Below are 24,875 nucleotides of genomic sequence, written 5' to 3' on the forward strand. Positions count from 1 at the left end.
AGGTAGCTTTATAAGAGAGCTCATACTTACAATTTTTATTGAAAGCAGGATTATCTAAAATAATAATGAATATTTGATTTGTATTTTTTTTCAGGTAATTTTACAAATACAATAGTTTTGTGAACAAAAATAATGCTTCTTTTCTCTGATAGAAGATTTATGCTTAGAAAAATAGCAGCAGCATTAGTACATTCCACTCTACCTTTCAAATTCATTGCATTGACTTCATTGGAACTGAAATTTGAAGGTTAAGTTTAATGTCCTGTCACTATTTTGTGATCCATTCAGTAGCTTTGCTTTGTTTACCAATGGAGCTTTTTTCCCATTTTGTCTGTATAGCAGGAGAAATGAGAGTAAAATGGATTCAACTCACTTTTGCAAAAGTAGTTACATTTTTCAATGAAGATTTAGATGAGATAATGGCTGATTAAACGGTGAGCTAGCAAGGAGTCAAGCAGCGTACTATAAATGTAATGCAGCAAACTAGATAAAATAGAACCATAGAACACTACAGCATAGAAACAGATCTTTTGGCCTTTCTAGTCTGTCAGACTATTTTCTGCCTAGTCCCACTCACTTGCACCCAGATCAAATTCCTCCATGCATCTCCCGTCTATGAAATAAAATAAAAATAATCAAAAATATATGTTAACATACAAATTGTTCCATCCAAATAAACTATTTCCAGTTCAAAATGATGCATTGAAACATGGTAGGAATGCACTCCTTCGATAAAGACCACGAGCGTTCAGACATGTATTTCTTGTCTTTACTTTTTTCCTGGCCTTTATCATCCAGGCTTCTTTCTTGAGATTTTGTTCTACCTGATTATGAATCACTTTTTTCTCTCTCTGTTTTTAGCATCTTCATATATACTTTAATTTGGAGCAAGAGTTCTCAGAATCATTGTGTTGCTCTTTCCAATTTTCACTGGAATTCATCTTGTGAGTTTTCCTTGAATTTTGGCTGCATGCATTCAGATTTATTCCTTTTGCATAAGTGCAGATCAGCAAAATCTTGATTTTTTGTTATGAACCTTTTTAAGACAAACCGCATCCAACTGTGAAGTTTGGTCTTTATGGTAAACTTGGCTGGGTGCGGAATAAATGCTGCATTTTGACTTATTTCTACATCTGCAAAGCTCATCATCTTTCTTTCATTTTCTTTTCATCTTGAATTTTCCCTTAGCATTTTTGATTCAGTACTGCAGCCCTATTACATGTTATAAAATGCTGTCCATATATTTTTTTTTATTCCCTGGCCACATTACCTAGGGAGCTGTGTACTGAAATGATGCTTCTCTCTTTGCATTCCCGAAACTCGTTTCTCGATCAACAGGCTTCAAGCAAATGCTTATTTTTAGCGGAAAATAATGAACCATGAGAACCAACAGCTGAACAGGCACCCAAATGTGTTAAATTGAAATATACAATATTGGTGCTTAGTGATGCCTGTCTAAATATCTGCTGGTTACTTTGGAATGGCATTGTCATTCATATGAAATCAAAGCAGTCTCCTCAGTGTTGCTGCACTGTTTTCCTTTCAGTGTCCTAATGATTGGGTATGTTTAACTGCTTTATTTTAAGAGCCTTCAAAAATATTTTCCTTCTCAGTCATAACCACGCAAGGCTACGATTAATTTTAAATGGGGCATCATCCACGCTGAGAATGCGTCTCAAATATGGCAGACATTGCGTGTTTTTTTGCTGCAGCAATAGATCCTACCTGGGTACTATCTCTTGTATACCTAGTCAAAATTGGAGCCAGCAAAGGGAATAGTGAGAACCCCCGTGCTGTTTGCAGTGTGTCTGTTCTTTCTTTTTTTGCTTTAAAGTGCATTTGAGTAGGCTGACAGGGGTCAAAATTGGAGGATTAGTTGCAGAATTTAATGTGGGTGAAACCGGCTGTCCATCTTGAAGGCCAGGCCACTCTGTTAGAATGACACATAAATAACCTATTATGTCCCCCACCCATGGAAATTCAAATGCACCTGTCAAATTGATAAAGCACTCGCCCAGAGGGAGGCATTGTTTACATTTTCACTCTAGTCTTTGGAAAAGTGAGATCCTAATTATTTTTTGTCCCTCAGAAATTAATGCTGGGTGTGACTGAAGTACAAAAAAACCCCAGTGCAAATGCCATCATAAATGACCACCTATTTTTTGTTTGTTTTAATGAGACCTATGTTTACATTTCACACTCACTACATTCTTAATACCAGTTAAGAAAGGTTAAATAAGGGAAAAGATTTACTGTGTTGTGTCTCTTTGTGTATGTATCATGGTTGAAATCAGAAAGGCATTTGCAGTATATCTATACACATAGTTGTAACATTCATTCATTTGAGCAGAAGATTATATACAAATCATGATTATGTACACATATTAAATATATTTGAATCCCAATTTGTACTCTTATCTTACAAATAGGGATTAACTTTCAACAACAAAAGTATTTCTTTCCGGAGGTATCAGAATCTCTTAATTTCTTCCCCAGTGTCTTTCAATCAAACTCAGTTGTCTTTTGTAACTTCCTAACCTCATCAATCATTTCCTATACTGAGAATTGCACAGGGAAGGGGGGCACTACTCAGGCCTATGGACATTCATATGTCTCGGGATTTTAGGACACTAAACTTAGCTGAGTTCATCTTCTTCCTGCAGTTATTCCTCTTTATAGTTACTCTCTGGAGAATAACAGAGGGCATCAATGTTGAATTTTGCAAGATGAGAGAAAAAAAAACTTGCCATGTTTCTAACCATGAGTCTTTCCTTTCTGAACCGACGAGACAATACTTTCTTAATCTGCACTGGAATATAATTGTAGTCCTTCAAGGTTGTTGTTAAAAGGGGTCTTATCTGCAAACTAAGTGGCCAGTAATTTAAAACTGAGGTGCATCAAAATTTCTTCAGTCTGATAATGTTAACTTCCTTCTCAGTGAATCTCTGCATTTCCCCACCCCTGATAAATATATTTAAGGTGGAAAAGGATAGATATCTGAAAAGTCAGGGAATTGAAGTTTATGGGGATATGGCCAAAATGAGGAGTTGAGGCCAACATAGATTGGCCTTGATCATGTTAGGACCACATATGGCAGGGGCCTGGTAGCCAACTACTGCTCCTATTTCCTTGTGTTCCTGTTTTATTCTATTCTTGATCTAACTCAGCAGCAGTAAATACCTTCCATTTCACAATGAGATAAATATAAGATTTTTGATTTTGAGAGCTGATCCAGTTCCTAATTTTCAGATATAAAATTATCAAGGTATTCTCCATTAACTGCCTAAATGATATATCTAAATTCAAAATAAATCTACAATCTGAGGTTGTCAAAAGAGTTATCACTTGCAGTTATGGATTTGAAATCCCAGCTTTCACAACTTGTTACTGATTGCTGTTGACTAAGAGGAAGATGTAATAATTCCTAAGGTACCACAGAAAATACTGAAAGCACTCAGCAGATCGATCCACATCTGTGTGAATAGAAACATAGAAACAGAGTTCCTGTTTCAAGTTGAAGATTTCATTTCAAATTCAATCACAACTTTCATTTGATTTTCATCGAACAATCACTGATTTTAATCCATTGATTTCTAATAGAGCTTTATTGATGAATTTGCTCAATAATTATTCAGGTGATTTGTTCTTGGCTACTAGCCTTTCAGTAATTTCATTCATGATGGTGCACAGATAATCTTTGAAATGTGTTTTCATGTTCTTATTTCTGTATTGTGGCCTATCATCATGAACAAAATTATGATGGAGAATTAATTAGGATATTGTTGCATCTCCTTTTCACTCAGCAGGCAAGAACACATGCATGCCCAGCAACAACCTGAAAGGTATATGTGGTGTGTGTATGTTCACCCTATAACATCATAGATGCATGTCAAAGGCTCTTCAAGAGTTGGCAAGTTTAAATACCAACATGTCTAGTCATTCCATTTCTAAGTGATGAAAAGAGTACATAGTGGTAAAATTATCTCCACACACCATTCCCAAAGACTTATTTATGGAAAGATTGAAAATTCAAAGATTTTTTAAAACTTTATCTCTTGTATTTTACCTAGTAGAGAATGGGAAAAATTGAGTGTCTAATTTGCAGAAATAAAAATATTTGCCCACACATCTTCTGCAAATACGTTATGACTGAGAATAAATATTCTGTTCAAAATGGCTTCAAACATTCTTCCACGTGTCAATCTGTAGACTTTCACTGGGTAGCAATTCATCTGTCTTTGTGAGTATTAAAGGTGAAAGAGGTAGTGTGTGTGTGGATTGTACTCCTGATTCCAGGTGTCCAAATGCATCCTCCTCCAATCCCACACCCTCTGACACAGAGTGCCTGTTTGTCAGTGCTGGTTCCAATCCATCTTCTCCACACGTGCAAGGCCCTGTTCCTTCCTAAGCCTGGCCACAGCTGATAATACTAATTTTGAATGCACTACTGTGCCAGTAATTTGCAAATTTCTACCTGTTATCTCAGGGAGATAAGGCTGCAGCTGCCTTGGATCCAAGGCTCTGGAATTCACTCGCTCTTTGATTTTCAAGATGCTCCTGGAAGCCAGGACTCTGGCCAAACTTTTTGTCCCGTTATGTGACACAATGTTAAATATTCTTATTGAAAATTTCATAGATAGTCCTAGGGATTTGAGGATAACTCACTTCTAGAACTGTTCTACCAATAATCCCTATGAGGAATCCATAGGCACCACCACAAAAGGTCTGGGCATCATTTGATGGGACAGGGAGTTGCTTGGGATGCTGTACGATACATGCGTTGTATGCTCTTGGCTGTCATAGATTCCCAGAAATGAGCCTCAGAACTTCCTGGGTGATTCTCCACTGGTTTGAGCATCTCAAAAGTAATTGGACATGTTTCATTCTATATTTCATCATGGAAGCTACAAAGACATCATTGAATTGTTTGAAATCTCTGGCGATTATACAGCTGGAATGGAGTGCCTGTTCAAGGATCTGGTATTAGGCCTGTGAACATTGTGACCTGTCCCCCAGAGTTGGAAGAACATGATCAGGGTGTCGATGTTGACGAGGAAGAGGACACTCATCTTGGTTCACCTATTATACCAATGGATTTGGAGGATTTTATAGAAACAACATTGGTGATATCCCTCTGGTGCTTTGTACGTACATGCCTCAGAAGCATGTAGGAAGGTGGGGATCAGTAAGTGATCTTTAAACATTTATTATCTCAGATGGCCAGAGGCCATGCTAATCCACTGGGGTGAAGACCAACTTTGCCACAAATTTCTATCGTCACAAAGAAGTGGCTTCTGGAATATGGATGGTGATCCACATTGTTTAATCTCTCGTTATGAATCTTGGATTTTAGAAAATGATGAATATGGTTGGGTGTGGTGGGGGGGGGGGGGGAACAGGGGAAAAGGATGATGATGTGTAGTCTAATGCCCAGTCTCTTACATGTGAAACACGTGAGAGCTTAAGAAGATACCTTTCGCTAATTAGTTAACAAGAGTACAATTAATGATGGTGGAAGAGAGTCTGTAAGTTATCTGTAGGTCGGAAGTGACATGAAGTGCAACGAATATTATACGTAAACTCAAATAACTCCTCGCAAAAATAGGCTAAGTTACAAGCCTGAGTTGCCATATACAATTCATTTACAAATGGCCATTTCTTTCCCATCTTTGAACAAAGGACTTTTCATCTTCTGAAATATTCCGGCTTTGTCTCTTGGCCCAAAGCAAAGTCTCCTAAATGCATACAAAATAAATTTTTGGCCCTTTTTGCCAGTCAGGGGACCTACCTTGAAGACCTTGCTCAGACTGATGGCTGTCGGAAGGGAGATGGTAAATTCTGTTGTGAGTGAAAGTGATGAGAGATAACACTGAATGTAAAATTTGTGTTTTTTTTATTCTGCTGTGCTACCAGTTATTGTGAGGCTCTTTAATGTGACATAAGTGGGCAGCACAAAGAGGCAGTTGATAGAGTTGCTTCATCACAATTCTGGCAATCCATGTTCAAACCTGACCTCCAGCACCATCTGTGTGGAGTTTGCATGTTCTCCTTGTGACCTCATAGGTTTCCTCTGATATTGTTTCCTACAACAGATGTGCTGATTAGCAGGTCAAATGGCTGCTATTAACTTCCCCTGATGAGTGGCTGAACCTTGGGGGGGGGGGGGAGTTGATGGGGATGGGGAAGAATAAAATGGGATCAGTGAAGGATGAAGGTCCTCTTTCTGTGCTGTTCCACTCTAACTTTGAGGCAAACATTTGAAGCCAAACATGTCAGGTGTTCAGACAGATGATCGATCATAGAGATAATTTATGAGAAGCATCTTAAGGAAGTAGGGAAAGTGGGAGATTCCATAGCCTGGGCCCAAGCACCTGTTGGTTAACATAAAACATCTGTAGGTAGGTAGTTGGTGAAATAAACTAACAGACAGTTGTGAAATAACTGAATGGGGAAGGCATGCAGAATGAAAGTCTATAGCATAGTTCTCAACCAGATGTGAGCAACCAAGGATACATTTGGATTAATGGAAGCTTGGATGAAAAACCCTTTCTCCTTATTGATTGGAGATGCAGTTTTAAGGTGTAAAATTCATCTGAGTTTCTCCAGTGAACACAATGATGACTTTGAAGTGTTACATGCTACATAATGAAAATCATTTAAAAGGAATTTCATAAATATGTTTCAAAATATGATTTTAGTTCCTGTACGCTCATTCTCTTTCCCATGTTAACAAGTTTTAAGTTTATTGCTGTGCAATCAATGTATACTAACAATATTTTAGGGGTGGCATGGTTAATGTAGTAGTTAACGCAGTGCTATTACAGCACCAGCGATCCAGGTTCAAATCTAGCGCTGTCTATAAGGAGTTTGTACGTCCTCCCCGTGTCTGCATGGGTTTCCTCCAGGTGCTCCATTTTCCTCTCACCTTTCAGAACATGCAGAGGTTGTTGGTAAATTGGTGTATTTGGGTGCCATGGACTCAAGGGCCGGAAGGACCTGATCTGATGCTGTATGTCTAGATTTTTAAAATATACATATATATAAAACTAGCTTTTCCTCTTTCCTGTTGGAATCCAAAGCACTTTGCTCAGTTCTCTTCCTTCATTCTGGGGGTTGGGATGCACTTGAGGAAGAATGGGGATTTGTTGGGGATGATGTGAGGGGCGAAGGCCTCGGCCTGCTGTTGCCTGGGTAATTACTCAAAAGTGTGAGCGAGTTAAAGAAATACAAAGCAAAGAGCAATTCTGACAATTTGTTTTTAATGATGAAAATGTTGTAGGTTTCTGTTGCGACAGTTTTAATATTGTGCAATCAATGGGCTAAGAAGGTATGAATATTAAAAACTATTCAACTTATTTTTAATCTTCCACCTGTCAAAACTTGTTATGAAATGCAGAGATATGTATACATTAGATGTTCACATGCATACATTGTTATATCATCACAGATTTCCAGTGGTTTATTCTTAACAGCATTAATTTGCTGATTTGTAAATCATAAGAGAGGAGATAAGAGCCTGTCCAATTATACTCTGCCAGAGTATATTCCTATAATGCTGGAACCATCCTTCTTAAACTGTGATCCCATATCTTTTAGAAAGTTACCACTTATAAACAGTCCATTGCAGATCTTAACATACTGCAATGAGACGTGTTGTGGTTCTGACATCCCCCTGATTAAATTAAGTTTCTGAAGTTATAGAAAAATAACTATAAATTTCATGTCGCTTTTTTCAAGGTATGTACATTTTTTTGGGTGTTAATAGCAATCTGACAAGTCAAGATCTACGTGTTGATGTTGCAGAGTTATTGAAACCGAGAAGCATATAAAATAATTTGTCCCCGGAAACTGCTGCTCCACTCAACATGATTACAGCTGATCATCCACTCCAGTATTGTTCCCACCTTCTTCCAATATCCTTAGACCATTTGGCATTAAGAAATAGACCAACTGCCTTCTTTAATGTATTCAATGGCTTGGACTCCACTGCCTTCTTTGGAAAAGAATTCCACAGATTCCCCAACCAAAGTGAAGAAATTTCATCTGATCTCAGTTCTAAATATATCCAGAAAACCCTGGCTCTTAACTCACGAGATTTTGGGAATCTTCTCTCTCTATCAGCTCTGACCATTCTGTTAGAACTTTATAGCTTTCAGTGCTATCACACTCACTATTCCATATTCCAGTGAATATAGCCTAACCAACCCAATGTCTCTTCACAGATTTGTCCTGTCACCTCAGAAAACCATCTAGTAAACACTTGTTGCACTAATTCTGAAGCATGAACATTTTTCCTCAGATAAGAAGATCAAAACTGCATGCAGTACTTTAGATGTGGTTGAAATAAAATCTCTGCAGCTGCTCACAGATGTCGCAGCCTTCTGGGAGATTTTTAATTCCAGATGTGATTCAAAAATGTCCTGTACAGCTGCAGTGCTACATATATACTCTTGTATTCAATGAAGATCAGTGTAGCATGTGCCTTCCTCACTGCATGCTCAGATTTCAGATTTATTTATTGTCAGAATACATATGTGACATCACATACAACCCTGAGATTCTTTTTTTCCTGCAGCTGAGGCAGAATTATCACTTGCTGGTAGCGGAAAAAACAAAGCATCTAAATGTAAACAATTAAAGAACTGTAAACAGATAACAAATTTAAACTAACTGACTACAATACAGAGAGAATTTAAAAATTAATAAAACGCAGAAGTAAGTAGTTAAATGAGTCCCTGATTGAGTTTGTTGTTGAGGAGTCTGATGATGGAGGGGTAGCAGCTGATCCTGGTGGTGCGAGTCTCGTGGCACCTATACCTCTTTCTTGATGGCAACAGCTAGAACAGAACACATGCTGGGTGGTGTGGATCCTTGTTAATTGCTCTGCTCTCCTAACGACAGCCTTCCCTGTGGATGTTCTCGATACCTATGATATCCTGGGCTGTGTCCACTGCTTTTTGAGGGCTTTACACTCAGAGTTATTCGTCACCCCATACCAGGCCATGATGCAGCCGGTCAGCACACTTTCCACCACACCTCCAGAGTTCCTGGTCATACCAAACCTCCGCAAACTCCTGAGGAAGGAAAGGCACTGACATGCATTCTTCGCTATGCCATTGGTGTGTTGGGTCCAGGAAAGATTCTTCGGGATAGTGACTCCCAAGAACTTAAATTTGCTCACCCTCTCCACCTCTGATCTCCCAATGATCACTGGATTGTATACCTCCGGATTTCCCTTCCTGAAGTCAACAATCATCTCCTTAGTTTTGGTGACATTGAGTGCAAGATTGTTGTTGATACACCATTCAGCCAAGCTATACCTGAATTCTTGCTTTCAATGACTGCCAGCCAAGGACACCCAGGACTTGTTGGACCATCATCTGTCACTGTGGCATTGTTCTGGGTTATGGGCCAGACCATAATTGCAGGTCCATAATCCCCATCTGCTGCCTTTAGTGTGGTGCAAGATACGATGGTGCTGGAGAGGGTGTATAGAAGATTCTCCAGTATGTTGCCTAGAATGGAGCTTTTTAGTTAGGAGGAACTGGGTCTGTCTCTCCTGGAGTGGAGCAGGTGAAGGTATTAAATAATCGAAATGTATAAAATCATGAGAGACATAAATAGGGTAGACTGCAGGAATCTTCTCTCCCCATCACAGGTAGGTAAAACTGGAATTCTTGGAGTTACCATAAGAGGTAAGGGAATTAGAGGTAATCTGTGGGGGACCTCTAATTGTGAGTGCCTAGAAGGCATAGCCAGAGAAAGTGGTGGAAGCAAGGTTACTAACAGTATTTAAGAAGTGTCTAAATAAATATGAGTTACTGAAGCATTGACATGCTAGGAGCTGAGACTAATCTGGAGGGTTGCCCAGTTGTCAGTGCTGATGTATTGGGCCGAATGTTTTAAACAGATACCGGAATCGGCCAGTGAAATCGGACCAAGAGATACAGTGCCCTTTTCTTGTCTCTGTTCAACCACATGGTCTAACAATTCCAGGGCAGTAGCATCGCATTTTCAAAACTTGTGCAAAAAGTTCTTTCGGGAGTCTGACCAGGACAGAAATTCAAATCAAAGTATACCACGTTTACAGTGTTTTATTTATTGAAGCACTTCTGTAGTTGGCGAAATCAATTCCATTAATGCCACTTTTCATTCATTCCCTGCTGTTATTCCCCAATGTTTGCATCAGCAGGAAGGATATCAGGTATAGAAAGTTCACCACCAGGCACCTCAACACCCTCCTGTAGAAAAACTCTGAGTCCTGAAACACATCACACTTGAAATGGGAGCTCAGACATGGATCACCCTTCAACACTAATCATTGAATATGTTAAAAGAAAACTCACAAAAATTTAGCAGCCAAGACTACATCAAACAAGTTTGCCAAAAACTAACTTGTTAATACTCACATTCATAATCAATACTTTTAATTTTTGCAATGATGACCGATTTTTCAATGGCTTTTCAACATTAACTTAGAACATGGAACAGTACAGCACAAGAGCAGACCTGTTCCTAATTTGATATCAAATTAAAACTCTGCTGCTTGCACCTGATAGATATCCCTCCATCCCCATCATATTCATGTGTCTAGAAGCCTCTTTAATGCTACTATTGTATCTGTTTCCAAGACTTCTCCTGGCAGCCTGTTCCAAGCACCCACCACTCTGTTTGTAAAACATTTGTGCCTCACCTCTTCTGTAAACTTCTTATGTCCTCTAATGTGTGATGCTTTTGCCCTGGGGAAAATATTTTGAATGTTCACCCCATCAATGCCTCTCCAGAGGAGCATAGAATTTGTCCAATCTCTCTCTATAACACATACCCTCTAAATCAGGCAACATCCTGGTAAACATCATCTTCCCAAAGCCACCACACAATTTCTGTCATGAGGTGACCAAAATTGCACAGTATCCCATGTTTGGCCTGACCCAAGTTTTATAAAGTGGCAATATGGTCTCTTTTATATCAATGCCCCCACCCTATGAAGCCAAGCATAAATCTGTCCACTTTACCATCCTACCTATATGCATGACCACTTTCTATGAACTATAGACCTGGACCCCAGATGCTATTATACATCAATGCTTTGAAGAATCCCACCATTAACTGCAAACATTCCCCTTACATTTAATCTCCCAAAGTGCCATACCTCATATCTGTCCATTTTAAACTCCATCTGCCATTTCTCTGCCCATATCTGTAACTTATCTTGATCCTGTTGTATTCTTTGAATGCTCTCTACGCTGTCCATAACTCCACCAATCTATGTATCATCTTCAAACTTATTAACCCACTTACCTTCTTGTTCATCCAAATTATTTATGTATCACAAAGAAGAGGCATCCCAATACCAATCCATGTGGGACACCACTGATCACAAGCCTCCAGCCAGAATAACAGCCTTCCACCACCACACTCTGTCTTCTAAGAGCCAGTCAATTTAAGTACAACCCGACAAAACAACTTTCTTCAGTCCTACTTGTACAATGAGATGGCAATAAATTGAGTATCCAAACTGTCATGGACCTCATGTATCTGCATCTTCTGAATCAGCCTCTCAGGAGGGACCTTGTCAAATACCTTAATGTAGTTCACATAGACAACTCGCTGTCCTACTTTAATCAACCATCCAGTTTACCTTCTCAAAAAACCCAATTAAATCATGACCTGCCCCTCTCAAAGCCATGTCGACTGTTCTAAATCTAACACTGACTTTCTAAATGTGCATAAATCCCATCCTTTCCAGTGAGGTTAATCCCTATAATTTATTTTATTATCCTTCTTGAACAAAGATACAACATTTGCCACTCTCCAGCCCTACCTAATCATTCATTAAAGTATTTTGTGGTTTCTCATTAACTGTGATGCTGTTCCCTGGCCATGCATCCACTGAAGAACACCTTTGAGTGTGTATTTTAATTGAGGCCGGGGCTCATTGTTTACTTTGCTGCTTTAAAACAATGCCAAGTGCTGCATTTCCATTGAACTTAGGAATCGTTGACATGCAGTACTCATTAGAAAAACCATTGATCTAAGCATTTCTTCACTTCCTCATTTTATATAACTACACGGGGAATGCATGTCAAGTGTTCTATGCTGTTTTGGCTTATGTAAAAGAGTAAATAACAATAATTTGATGCAGGAACGTGCTGCAACCATACCAGGATGTCCACTGAGTTTTGTAGATAGGGTGTGTGTATTAACAGTGACTAATCAAAAATTGGGGGGTGGGGTGTATGTGTTGGGGGGGGTCTTCTTTATCTCACTAGGTGGCAGTGTATGACTACGTCTGGAAGGATGAGCTCACCACAAAGATGTCCCATGGCTGTAGACCCCAGAAACATAATCAAACCCCTGGATTGGAGCCCAGCCGGGGAGATATCACCACTCATGTGACCATCTACATCACACACCTCAACGGCAGACAAGAGCTGTACAGACATTTCCTTCGGCTGCCTGATGGTGCCATTGTTGAGGTATTTAAAGGAAAATATATTTCATAATCTGATTTAAAAGGCGTGAAAGTTTAAGCTTGAAATGTGTTGTCTGCATTTCCACGCATAGGTTTACCCCGTACTTACTATCCCCTTACACTCACTATCTTGATAAAAGACACAATTTACATGAAAACGGCATGGTTGTCACACGACAGAAATAATTCTCTACCTTTTAAGAATCTGGGATTCATGTTGTGGTTCCTCCCTAATGCACCTCCATTCCCTTTACTGAACTCCACACTGCAGATTGTTAGGAGTTTTGTTGGAACCACCGTTGAAATGCTGTGATGACCCTGCACTCACCTGGCGAGGGTGCTATGTCCTGCCAGCGGCAGTAAATTGTGGTAGTCTGCCATGCGGATTTCACATCATGAATTTCCATATATTGAAATATTTCTTTCCAATGGGCTCAGCCATGGAAGAGAGAACGTGGGCTCCTGAGGGAGCGTTGTAGCTTCGTGAGGCATGGAAATGAAAAGGTGTGGCTGACTTCCTAACTGCAGGAGGCCTCCCACTGATATTTGCAACCAAAGGTCCACTTGAAGAGACAAAGACAATTTGTGGTGCTTTGCCTGTCCCAGTAACCAATCAAGTACATGGAGCGTGGCCACTAAGTTGTAATTATAGAAAGGGACAAGAGGGCCAAACCTCTGTTTCATACTAGTTTGGTATAATTTCCTGGCTTTTGCATGGGGGTGTCTTCTATCAATCTGGATCCACGTGTTTCCTTAACTCTTTGTTAACTGCTGTGGGGTTTTATGTCACTGCAACAGGTTGAGGTGTAAACAGAGACATTGCTTATTGGAGACAGTGGCATGCAGTGTCTGAGTACACGATCATTTCAGGATCATTCCGCGTTGAACAGTCCTCTGCTACCCTGCAATTTGTAAATTCCACACAAACATGCCTTTAAAAAAAATTGGTAATTTTGCTTACATCGTGTCACCTCAATTTTTGTACCTTATTCTTTTATGTGAAAATTTTATCCCTCCTCTCCTCCTGCTCTGCCCAAGTCCATTGCTATGTCCATCATTCTTTTCAGCACTTCCTGGTTTAATTTTAATGATGTTGATTGAAGGTCCAATGTTATCCAGAGCAAAAGAGAAAGCATAGGAATGTTTTTCAAAATACAAAAAAATATTTGAAAACTTTCAAAAGTGTTGAAATATTTATAAACTTCCATCAGCCATTCTCTTCCATTAAAATCTCCTTCCAGGATGTGGCAGATACTTTGTGGGCTATTAGAGCTGGTATAAATTCATTGAGCTTATTCCAACTGATTTCAACTGCAAAGCTTGGAGAATTGCATGAAATCACTCACTGGCAATTACACTGTGTTGGTCTGAAATCCAGTCTGAAACCCAGTTCTCTGGGAGTAATGATAACAAAGGCTGACGTCATTGCAACTGCAGAGTCCCAGGCCATTTACTTCTCACTGCACTTCCATCTGCGCCATTGCACAACTTTCCAAATGTCATTACAAAACTGAGAGTAAGGTCTTTTGCAATCCCATGAGATAGGTGGGTGTAGGAAGCATTAGGTTTCTGCAAATTGGCTGCATCTGTCTGCTTCACTTTAAAAAAAGTTTCTAACATATATTGCAGAAAACAAAATAATATGAAGGTAAGCTTTAAAAGTTATTAGAAGGGTTGATGACATCTAAAATTCCATGAGTCAGAATGCACTCGATGTAAAAAAAAAACAGTTCTGGCAATGTTGCAGGATGACTCCATGTTATTTATGAGTTTCACAATATCTTGCAGTCTGCTGAACTGTCAACAATTGTTCTGTTGCTTGCCTGATCTTCTTAGGAGATAAACGGGACAGTGGGTTGTCCCTGAATGTGTTGTACCACAGAACCTCTCAGGTTCTGATTAAAAACTGGGCGCAATCAGAAAAAAATAATTACTTCATCCTTCTAAATAGGGGCAGAGGAGAAGGTTTTTCATCTCCTCATACCTGTTCTGCCATTCGGGAAGATCAAGGCTGATCTGCATTCTACCTTCATTTATAATGGCTTCATATCCCTAAATATCCTCATCAAGGAAAGCACTATCCATCTTGGAGAAAGTTATTGGAATGCATTTCCACACATGCTGTAATTGCTACCAACCTGAGGGTTTCAGCTTGATTGCAAAAGCCCTAAACCTGCTTAACATTTCTCTGCAAGCTTTGGCCTATTCTAAATGTGTTGAAAGATTTCTGATTTTATTATTCAGCTGAAGGATATGGGAACATCGTTGGCAAAGCCATCAATTATTTTATATATTTAATTGCCTTTAGAATATAGTGGGCCTTCTTCACCAAGTCCTCTGCAGAAGGCACACCTATAGTTGTGCCCTGGATCGGGTTTCATTATACAGCTGCATTCCTTTTTCTTTTAGATGGGAATTGTGTATCTTGTGTTTAGGAGGTCCTGACAAAGAAGCATTTATCAATTTATACAGGTTCTTAAACCTTTACCAATTCATGCTAAAAAAAAATTATTCGCACCATCTGTTTATGTTAGTCCTCCAAGGAATAGATGTCAAGGGGAAACATGCTGATTTTCTCCAATTTTCTTTCTCTAAAAATAGAGAGACCAGTTCTCAAAAAATAACAATGATTAAGCTTGGAATCTCTCAGAGAAGATGACACAACAAACTTGTCCAAGCTTAGACAGGATGTCTGGCTTTCCGGTGATCCTAATTCATTTGACATACTGAGATTTTGCAGTTTCTACCTGCTGACCCGTCAAAAGATAAAAATTAATTCACGTGGACCAACCGAATTTGCCCTTCCACCTTATTGATTCAATTGGAGGAATGATTTTAAAAGGATACCTTTTGTTCCTCAAGTGATGATACTCCTTTGGACCATCTTGTGCAGCTGTTGTTTGGCTGGTAAATCGCTATCCCATGCATTCAGCAACAAAGGGTTTGAATGTGCGGGATAGTGTCTTACATTGATGTGGATTTAAAAGACTGAATGGAGAGTGCTCATATTGCCTCCCAGCTTCCTTTCTTGGCTCTGTTTGGATCAATCACTATCCAACACAACCAATGCTCCTTGAAGGGGCCACACCAAAGGCCACGTCCCTTTGGGTTTCATCAATTCTATGTTCTGACCAGGAAGCTACCTGTACAAAAGTAGCAGTATTTAAATGAAGCCAAACAAGAAGCTCAATTGGAGAGATGATGATTACAAGAGACTGCAGATGCTGGAATCTGGAGCAAAAAAAAACAAACAGCTGGAGGAGTTCAGAGGGTTGGGTAATATCTGTGGAAGGAAATGGACAGTTGATGTTTCAGATCTTGATGCAGGATCTCAACCTGAAACATCGCCCTCCATGAGCATTGCCTAATCTCCTAGTACAGTGGTTTTCAAACTTCATCTTTCCACTCACATACCATCTTAAGTAATCCCTATGCCATAAGTGCTCTGGTCCTGGTGACCCCAACCTTCAACTCCATCTCTTAACTCCTGCTCAATTTTTTCAACCAACTTATTTATGCTTAGTTGTTCTTAAAAACTCTTTCCATATATCCTCTCCATTCAAGTCTACACCGCAGGACAATTTAGTCATGAAGATAAGGTCATCTTAAATTATTTCATAGGGCAGCTTGTGAAAAATTGTCATTGGCCCATTTCCCTTATTAATCAAAGGGATTACTATGTCAGTGGGAAGCAAAAGTTTGAAAACCACTCTTTTAATCGTACCTAATTGACTTGTTATGTGCACGGTTTCATAACTCCAAAGGAAATGGGCCAATGACAATTTTTCTCAAGCAAAACATTTCAGTAAAAATTGGGTGTAGAGCGGTGGTCTCAATCTTTTTTCCCCACTCACATACCACCTTAAGTAACCCCTTACTAATCACAGAACATTTATGGCATAGGGATTATTTAAAGTGGCATGTGATGGGAAAAAAATGTATGAAAACCACTACTCTAAGAAATAATTGAAAATGACCTTATCTTCATGACTGAACAGTCCTGAGGGGTAGCCTTGAACAGAGTGTTGAAATTCTTATTTGCTTCAGCTAAGCAGGTACTTCAGAAAGAATAAAGATGCATCAAATTAAATTAAAAACAAAAGATACATAATATGTTGAATTACTGAAGTGCAAGAAAAAAAAGTGCCATTACAATAGTGTGGATAGATCTTTTGCACTGTCGCAATCATCCCTGATTATTGTGCTAAGGGGTGGTTCAAGTGCTTTGGATAGAAACAGTTCTGGAACGTTCAGGCTTCTGTACCTTCTGTCTGAGGGTAGCAGTGAGAAAAATCTGAACCAGGGTGTGGCGGTCCTTTGTGATGTTGGCCTCACACCGACATCTTCAGTGGATAGGAGGTCAGAGCTTGTGATGGACCTGCCTATGTGTGCTACATTTTACAGTTTTCTGCAGTCGAATTATCAGACCAGGCTGTGATGCAATCAGTCAGTTCACCTATCGAAGTTTGTAGAGTATTCGATTTCATGCTAAATCTCCTGGGACCTCTTAGAAAGTATAGGCATTGGTGTGTCTTCCTTATGGTTGCCTTGATCTGCTGGCTCCAGGAGAGGTCTTCTGATATATGTTGAAGGTACTAATCCTTCAATAAGGCGAGAGCATCATCTCATCAATGCAGACAGATGCTAAAATTTTCTTAAATATATTGTTTTAACGCAGGCTTTCAATTGATTTGCTTTAGTATTGTGTATAAATCACTGGTAGCATTTAATGAAAATCGCTAGGTAACATTGAAGTAATACCTGCCTTCAGTTTATATTGTCTCAGACTTTTTATTGGATGCTTCAGTGAATGCTATGTGAGCCATTGTACATTTGTCCCAGCCAACAAGTTTACAGTCTTGTATAATTTCTTCCTTTTCATTTCCCAACCAATGTTACTTGTTTGATATCTCCACATTTGTCAAATTTAAAGGTAGCTTTTAAACTGCAATTTTCCTGTCAATGCCTGATTAGGTCAGGGTAATCAGGTTTTGCCTTCAAACTTTAGCCAAAGTAGATTAAAAAGGAAAGTATTTTTCCCATTCCAGCAGAAGCATTCAAGAAAAGTACTATTTCTTGGTCATAGTAAAGAGCCTCTAGAATACTAGTGAAACAATTTCTTTGGTATTTTCTCGTAGATATATTCAAATCATAGCTGATCTGTGAAAATTTGTGTAGAAATTTTCAATCGCTCTTCATAAATTTTCATGGGGAAAATTTAAAATTAACCACTTTTGGGCTATGAGATACCTTTACATTTAAAAAAAAATTACATTTAGACATTCAGCACACTAAAAGGCCCTTCCGGACCATGAGCCCATGCTGCTCAATTACAATTTGAAGGGCGGGAGGAAATCAGAACACCCAGAAGAAACCCAAGCGGACATGGAAAGAATGTACAAACTCCTACAAGACAGCTCTGGATTTGAACCTTGGTCCCTGCACTATAACAGCGCTATGCTAACCGTGTCCACACTTCTTGTGGGGATTTTTAGAAGTGTACATTTAACCTTGCTGCAAAATTTCAAATCTTTCAGTTTTGTTATTAAGCTAAGCACAGGACACATGAACATTCTACTTTATTATACAGTCTCTTCTTCTTCTCTTTGGCTTGGCCTCGTGGACGAAGATTTATGGAGGAGTAGGTCCACGTCTGCTGCAGGCTCATTGGTGACTGACAAGTCCGACGCGGAACAGGCGGGCATGGTTGCAGCGGTTGCAAGGGAAAATTGGTTGGTTGGGTGTTGGGTTTTTCCTCCTTTGTCTTTTGTCAGTGAGGTGGGCTCTGTGGTCTTCTTCAAAGGAGGTTGCTGCCCGCCGAAATGTGAGGCGCCAAGATGCACGGTTGGAGGCGATATCAGCCCACTGGCAGTGGTCAATGTGGCAGGCACCAAGAGATTTCTTTAGGCAGACCTTGTACCTCTTCTTTGGTGCACCTCTGTCTCGGTGGCTAGTGGAGAGCTCGCCATATAACACGATCTTGGGAAGGCGATGGTCCTCCATTCTGGAGACGTGACCCACCCAGCGCAGTTGGATCTTCAGCAGCGTGGATTCAATGCTTGCGGACTCTGCCAGCTCGAGTACTTCGATGTTGGTGATGAAGTCACTCCAATGAATGTTGAGGATGGAGCAGAGACAGTGCTGATGGAAGTGTTCTAGGAGCTGTAGGTGATGCCGGTAGAGGACCCATGATTGGGAGCCGAACAGGAGCGTGGGTATGACAACGGCTCTGTACACGCTGATCTTTGTGTGTTTCTTCAGGTGGTTATACAGTATATCTTTGGATAAGACCGTGTAAGGCAAGAGTCCTGTTATTAGGCAATCTTCAAGAAAACAATGAGGAGCTCAGCATGTTGATTTGCTTGCATAATTCAAAGTCCAGTCTTGGCTCATGTGAAAGAGGTTGATATCGCTGCTCTGACCGCGTTGAGTTGGAAGATTGCCAAGATGGTTAGTCTGGAGGTGTGTTGGACAAGCCGTGTAGTATCTTGACATTCTTTGCTTCCCATTGTACATAGAGGCAAAACTATCACTTTGATGTGATGCATGTGGATAATGTAGAATGCAGAAAGGTAGATTAATAAATAATTCTTGTCTCCACTCTCACAATCTGTCCCAAAACCCCCTGCTGAGGTATACTCAGCGGGAGGTTAATATATCATCAGATGTTTCATGCTAAACTTGGGGCCAAACCAAATTATGGAATCAGCTACATTACTTTGGAAGTTTATGCTGGAATGGGAGTGGGATTGTGACATGCTTATTTGTCATGCCATTGCGAATTATTTTATACTGAGTGATCTCATTCAGGTGTATGTAAGTGAACTTTGACCATAAGTAAGAGATTATAGAGAGTATGTTACATTTGGAACCTTTTCTGTTGCCAATATTTTTGCCTACAACAGAATACATTTGGAGTGCACTCGCTCTGTCTTTGGGTACTGTCACCTACTTGAGCCTCTAATGTGGTTGAAGTGCTGTGTGTCAAGCAGCAGTACTGAGGACTGAATATAAAATACAAGAGGAACAAGCTGGGCTCCTAATCCCCTCTTCATTAGCAAAAACAACCTCCATTTATATAGCAAAAAACGCATGAGCATAATACACACACACACACACACACACACACACACACACACACACACACACACACACACACACACACACACACACACACACACACACACACAAAAACCTCACCTCTGCTACCCTCTAGCTCTTTACTCTCTCTGTGCCCCTTGATCTTTTGCCCTACATTTAAACCTGAAAGCTGGTTGAGGCATTTTAGGTTGGGTCATCTGCTCAGGCTTCAGCAGTCCAGTGGACCTCGGAGGGCAAATGTTGACCAGGATATGCTGTGAGTTAGGATACGGACAGCAGAAGGTCAGTGGTCAGGTTCACTGAAGCTGAAAGGTTTGAAAGAAACTGATAGCAGTAAGCAGACACAAAATGGTGCAGTCACATGAGATGTTCATCAAGGAAAGGCAATCAAATGCTCATGCCACCACAATGCTATCCTTTGGTACACACAAGTTTTTTGCCAAATAACTTCTGAGTCTCCAGTGAGTTGGCAGTGGATCAGCCAGTTAGTGGTAACAAGGATGTTAATATTCTGTACAGTAGGCTTAAATAAGAAGTAATTTCATATTTTGAAATTCAAAACAGATAATATTTTACATGAATTTGAAAGTTGATTAAAAATAACCCATAGAGAATGAATTTGGAAAAACTAGGAAAATATTAACTGCCTAAATAAAGCAAAATTATCTGTGATATCAAGCAATTACAACATTGCAATGAATTGAGGGTTAAGCCACTTGCTGATTAAACAATTCGAGCTCACAACATGTCCGTATTTTTCATTCAAAATAAAAGAAACCTTTTAAGGTTGGAACAAATTTGTTGAAATTAACAAATAAGTGTAACCAGTGATAAGAAGTTACAGACCAGTGTTATATCATTAATGTTAAAATATTATCTCAAATAATAGTTTTTAAAATAATTAATGCTTGTAATAAACAATAGTCATGAGATATTTGAAATATTTCTGATACTCTGATGTCCCACTATTAAATTGTACACTTAATTGGAATAACCTCCTGCACGTATAAAGATAACTTGGCATTTTTTTTTCTTTTAAGTTGCGAGTAATTTTCTCTGAGTAGCTGTGGCAAGTTGCATGCTGCCATGTGGCCAGATGTTTCATTTTAAACAGAAGAGCTACAGTAGAAGCCAAAGTAAGGCCAATTGCTTCAAGGCCAGTTGAAAGATGCAAACATCCATAAATTCAAGCCACAGCTCAAAAATCATGATACTTTTAGCAATGTTGCTAGCAGCTAATTGTATCACAAATCTGAAAAAAATTACAAATACTAACTGAAAACAAGTTACACCAAAAATTGCCCATTTGCTGAGTCCAAGCAACACTGAAAGTAAAATGCAATTACACCAATATTACATTTAAACATTTTTAAAATACAAAATCATCAAGGTTCAAGGTTCCTTTTATTGTTAAAAATATAACATGCATGATGTACTTTAACTTTTGCTTGCCGCGAGGCAAAGGGTCACCATGACCATTGCCTGGCACCCCTAGACTATAAGAGAAAGAGAAGCCAAAGACAGTCCATTAAGAGTTACCGATTGTCCATGGATTCGTTTCCAGCGCTTCTGCAGCTGTAGAAACTCCCGTCGATTCATCGACAACCCAAGTTCCAGATCCAAACCACCGACACAATCAGCAAGCCTTCAGTGCCCAAGGGCCTTCAGCACTTCTCAAATCCTGACTCCGATACACTGACAATGAAGAAGTTGCTTCCTGAACATTTTTGTGTGCATTTTCTGGATTTTGGGCTACTTATCATGGAACTCACTTTAAATTTTCCTATCACATAACAGCTTTTTTTTTAAAGCTATTACCTATTTTTGTGATTTCCTGTCATATTTTAAGTTTACTAGTATCTTGCCCCCAAAGCAAGCTGTTTTGTTCTGTCCAAGCATACCCGGGCATGCACTCAGTGTAGGAACAATGCAAATGTTGTCTTAGGCCTGAGCATGCATTGTCAGGATAAATACAGACAGGCTATAAAAACAGCTTACATGTACAGAAGCTATGCATTACATTGATATAGATTGAATGCATGTTGATGCACATGCTCTTCAGGCAATAGCATAGTGAATGTACTTAAAAATGGCATTTATTATCTTCAAGAAGTTTCAATACACCAGAATGCCTTGTCAATGACGCAACAGCTGCAATACATTCTGTTCGTTACATTTGTGATGCAGCATGACTGCACTTATTAAGAAAACCTATGAGCCCCACTTCGGTTGTAAAATTGGTGACTAAGACAAGCCCTTGGCTCCTCATATTTGTTGTGCCACATTTGCACTCAACCTTAGAGGTTGGCTCAGAGGTACTCAGAAGTCATTCTGTGATTAATCATGCAAAATTCAATAAAAGGTCATTTAATGTTTCTCCAGCTTCCTATGTGATACAGCAGACCTGAAATAATCTTTGTGTACAGCATGAAGTTGACTATCACAATCCCCAATATTTTGTCAGGAAGCAAATCTTTTAAAAAAAAATTGCTGTCCAGTATACTTGGTTCCCGTGAGTCAGTCTCCAGCAGCCGGTGCAGATCCCCTAACCACAAATCACAGCTTGTGTGCATCTCTCAGCCGCTGAAACCCTCGCCAGACTGATGCTGTGGTCACTGTCCTGTGGGGTCCTTCAGTTGCTGAGCCCCTTTCAGGTCCACTGCCGTGGTCATCGTCCTATAGGGTTGTCTCCTCTGCTTCTCCTTCTCAGTGGGGGTTGTTATCCTGTTTCTGGTGGTCCTCTGCCAGTCCGCTGCTTTCACAGAGTCTGGAACCACTTGTGTCCGGTGCCGAGAAAAGACAACACTGCCACTTTTGGCACAGACTCCGCGGTTGCAGGGCTTTAATTACAAACACCATCATCTCCTTTAACAGGTTGTTTAAAGCCTGCATGGAACTGCCAACTTTAGGAATAGGCAGTTGAACCCTTCGGGCCAGTGCTGTGTCTCCGCTCTCAGCCCTCCCGGTCTGCACCGGTGGGAGCATTGCCATTATAAAAGCTTTGGCAGTGCCACCATCATGTATGTATGCTTAATGACTGGGCATCATGAGATCTAACAGTGCATTTACAATTAGAAATGTATGTTAGCAACCTGTGAAAATTAGCACCGATATTAGTTCAATGGTGATAGGTAACCTCAGACAATGTTCCTCATATTTTCTGACACTATGGAAAGCCGTTCAACCCATGACAGCTGAGAGAAATTCCATCTTTACCATCCTCTTACCAATTTCCCCGTGACATCGCTTTTCATATATTCATGGTGATGAGTGAACCAACCAATAAAGTACAAACATGTGCAATTAAAACTGACAACACTTCTACAATGAATTGTTAAAAAGTACTGATTTTACAATATGAGTGCAGTACCACTCAGCATATGATTCAACATAGTCACAGCTTTGTAAAAAAAGCTCCCCTTGAGCCTACTGGTATGCGATCAAAGTCTCCCGTGGTGTCTGCCTGATGGGATAAGAGTGAATACTCCGTCATTTGGGTATGTTGCAGTTTTGATAATGTTTCTCACCCTGCCCAGACATCGTTCCCTGTAGATGTTTTTGATGGTAGGCATTTGGATTCCAATAATCTATTAGGCAGTTTTCACTACCCGTTAGAGTGCCTTGCAATCTTGTGCAATACAATTCCCGTACCACACTGAAGTACCATCTGTTAGCTCGCTCTCCATTGTGCATCAATTGAAATCCAACAGTAACCTAGGACGGAGGTGGGTCTTCCTCATGCTGCTCAAAAAAAAAAGAAACTGATGTGCCTTTTTAATCAGAATTCAAGGACCAAGTGAGATCATCTGAGATATGGACTCCAAGCAATTTAAAACTTGGTAAAAAGTCCACCACCAGTCCATTGAAGTAAATCGGGACGTGAGTGTGTCTCCTGGCACGCTTGAGGTCCACTATGATCTCCTTGATCTTCTGAGTGTTGAGTGTCAAGCTGTTAGTGGCGCACCACAAGGCCAGGTGCTGAACCTCATCAACTCCATTCTGACTCTCCTGCCACCCACCCACCAGCAAACATCACTAGAATATTTGGGGGGGGGGGGGTGTGGTAGTGGTGGGTGAGGTGGAAGTGGGGGGGAAGCCTAAGAGGATGTGTGGCTTCTACAGAATCTATCTGATTCCAAAATTGAACAGGGGCCTTGCTGGGGCAGTGGTGTTTGGAATGCATAATTTTCCCAGGCCATTGAAAATTATGAAGCTATTCTTTAGAAATCAGATTCGATTTTTGTACAACTTGAGGAAATCATCCAGACATCCAGACAAAGTTGGTAGAAAACCTCAACAGTTAGTAAAATATTCAACACAGCAATCTCAATCCTGATTCAACAGTATTCCCTTCAGCAACTTAGAGAGTGTGAACTTTTTAAGTTACATTTCCCACAATGCATCAGATAATCACTAAATTGATTAATGCTAATTATTTGTGGATTTCTACTCCACATAGGCTTGGCAGTTTTGCTGCAATATCTTTGAATAATCCCCATAAAATCTGAAGATGCACATGACTTACCCAGCATACAAAGTAGGAAGCAATATACCAAGTGACACTTCAGGGTATAAAGTGGCAGCTCCAACCCATTCTATGAAGTGAACCTGACATCTCTGTTTTATTATTGCTGAGTAACATCCAACATTTTGGTGTTATGAAAAGAGGTTTTTTTTTCTTTACATATTTAACTGAATTTCACAGAAGTGAAAACGTACTTGTGTTAAGTGTAAAGATTTGTCCAACAGTAAAGAAATGCCAATCTCTTCAGTGCAATAGATCATTTTGCCATTTTCAAAAGTGTACAGAAACAATGTTTCCCATCAGAATTGAGAAATGCCTTCCTTGGAAGGCAACTTGCAGATTTTCCCTGGCACTGGCTTAGCATCAAGCTGAATACAGATAAATACCTTGTACTCAGTAATGTCAGTATCTGAATCATTTTAAAATAGCTTCATATTTAGAACATAGAGATCTACAGCACAATACAGGTCCTTTGGCCCATGACTCCATGCTGCCCAAATACACCAATTAACCTGAAACCCTCAGACATTTTTGAAAGGTGGAAGGAAACCGGAGTACCCAGAGGATAACCATGCGGACATGTGGAGAACGTACAAACTCCTTACAGTGCTGGATACAAACCAGGGTTGCTGACGCTGTAGTAGCTTTGGACTAACTGTGCTGCCTAACACAAGATCCTATTGTGTTTGGATAAGCTAGGTTTGAGACCATGGACACCAAATGCATCTTCTCATCAATCCCAATTCACTCAAACAGTGCCTGTCTAATCGTTCT

At 39.9% G+C, this 24,875-nt stretch overlaps 1 protein-coding gene across 12 annotated transcripts in view; it reads left to right on the plus strand.

Annotated features, from left to right (window-relative positions):
* ofcc1 (orofacial cleft 1 candidate 1) overlaps positions 1-24,875 on the plus strand; it is a 341,671-nt gene that overhangs the window by 243,556 nt on the left and 73,240 nt on the right. For 11 of the 12 annotated variants that reach the window (XR_011352133.1, XM_069920841.1, XM_069920839.1 and 8 more), the window contains one exon: positions 12,273-12,479. The exons of the other annotated variant lie outside the window; for it this stretch is intronic. Coding sequence is in view for 10 of the 11 variants with exons in the window: in XM_069920841.1 (XP_069776942.1) it covers positions 12,273-12,479 (207 nt within the window). In the remaining variant the exon portion in view is untranslated. The remainder of the gene's footprint in view (positions 1-12,272; positions 12,480-24,875) is intronic. 12 annotated transcript variants of the gene reach the window in all.

The sequence above is a fragment of the Narcine bancroftii genome, chromosome 2 (assembly GCF_036971445.1).
Source record: "Narcine bancroftii isolate sNarBan1 chromosome 2, sNarBan1.hap1, whole genome shotgun sequence".
NCBI classification, from domain to species: Eukaryota; Metazoa; Chordata; class Chondrichthyes; order Torpediniformes; family Narcinidae; genus Narcine; species Narcine bancroftii.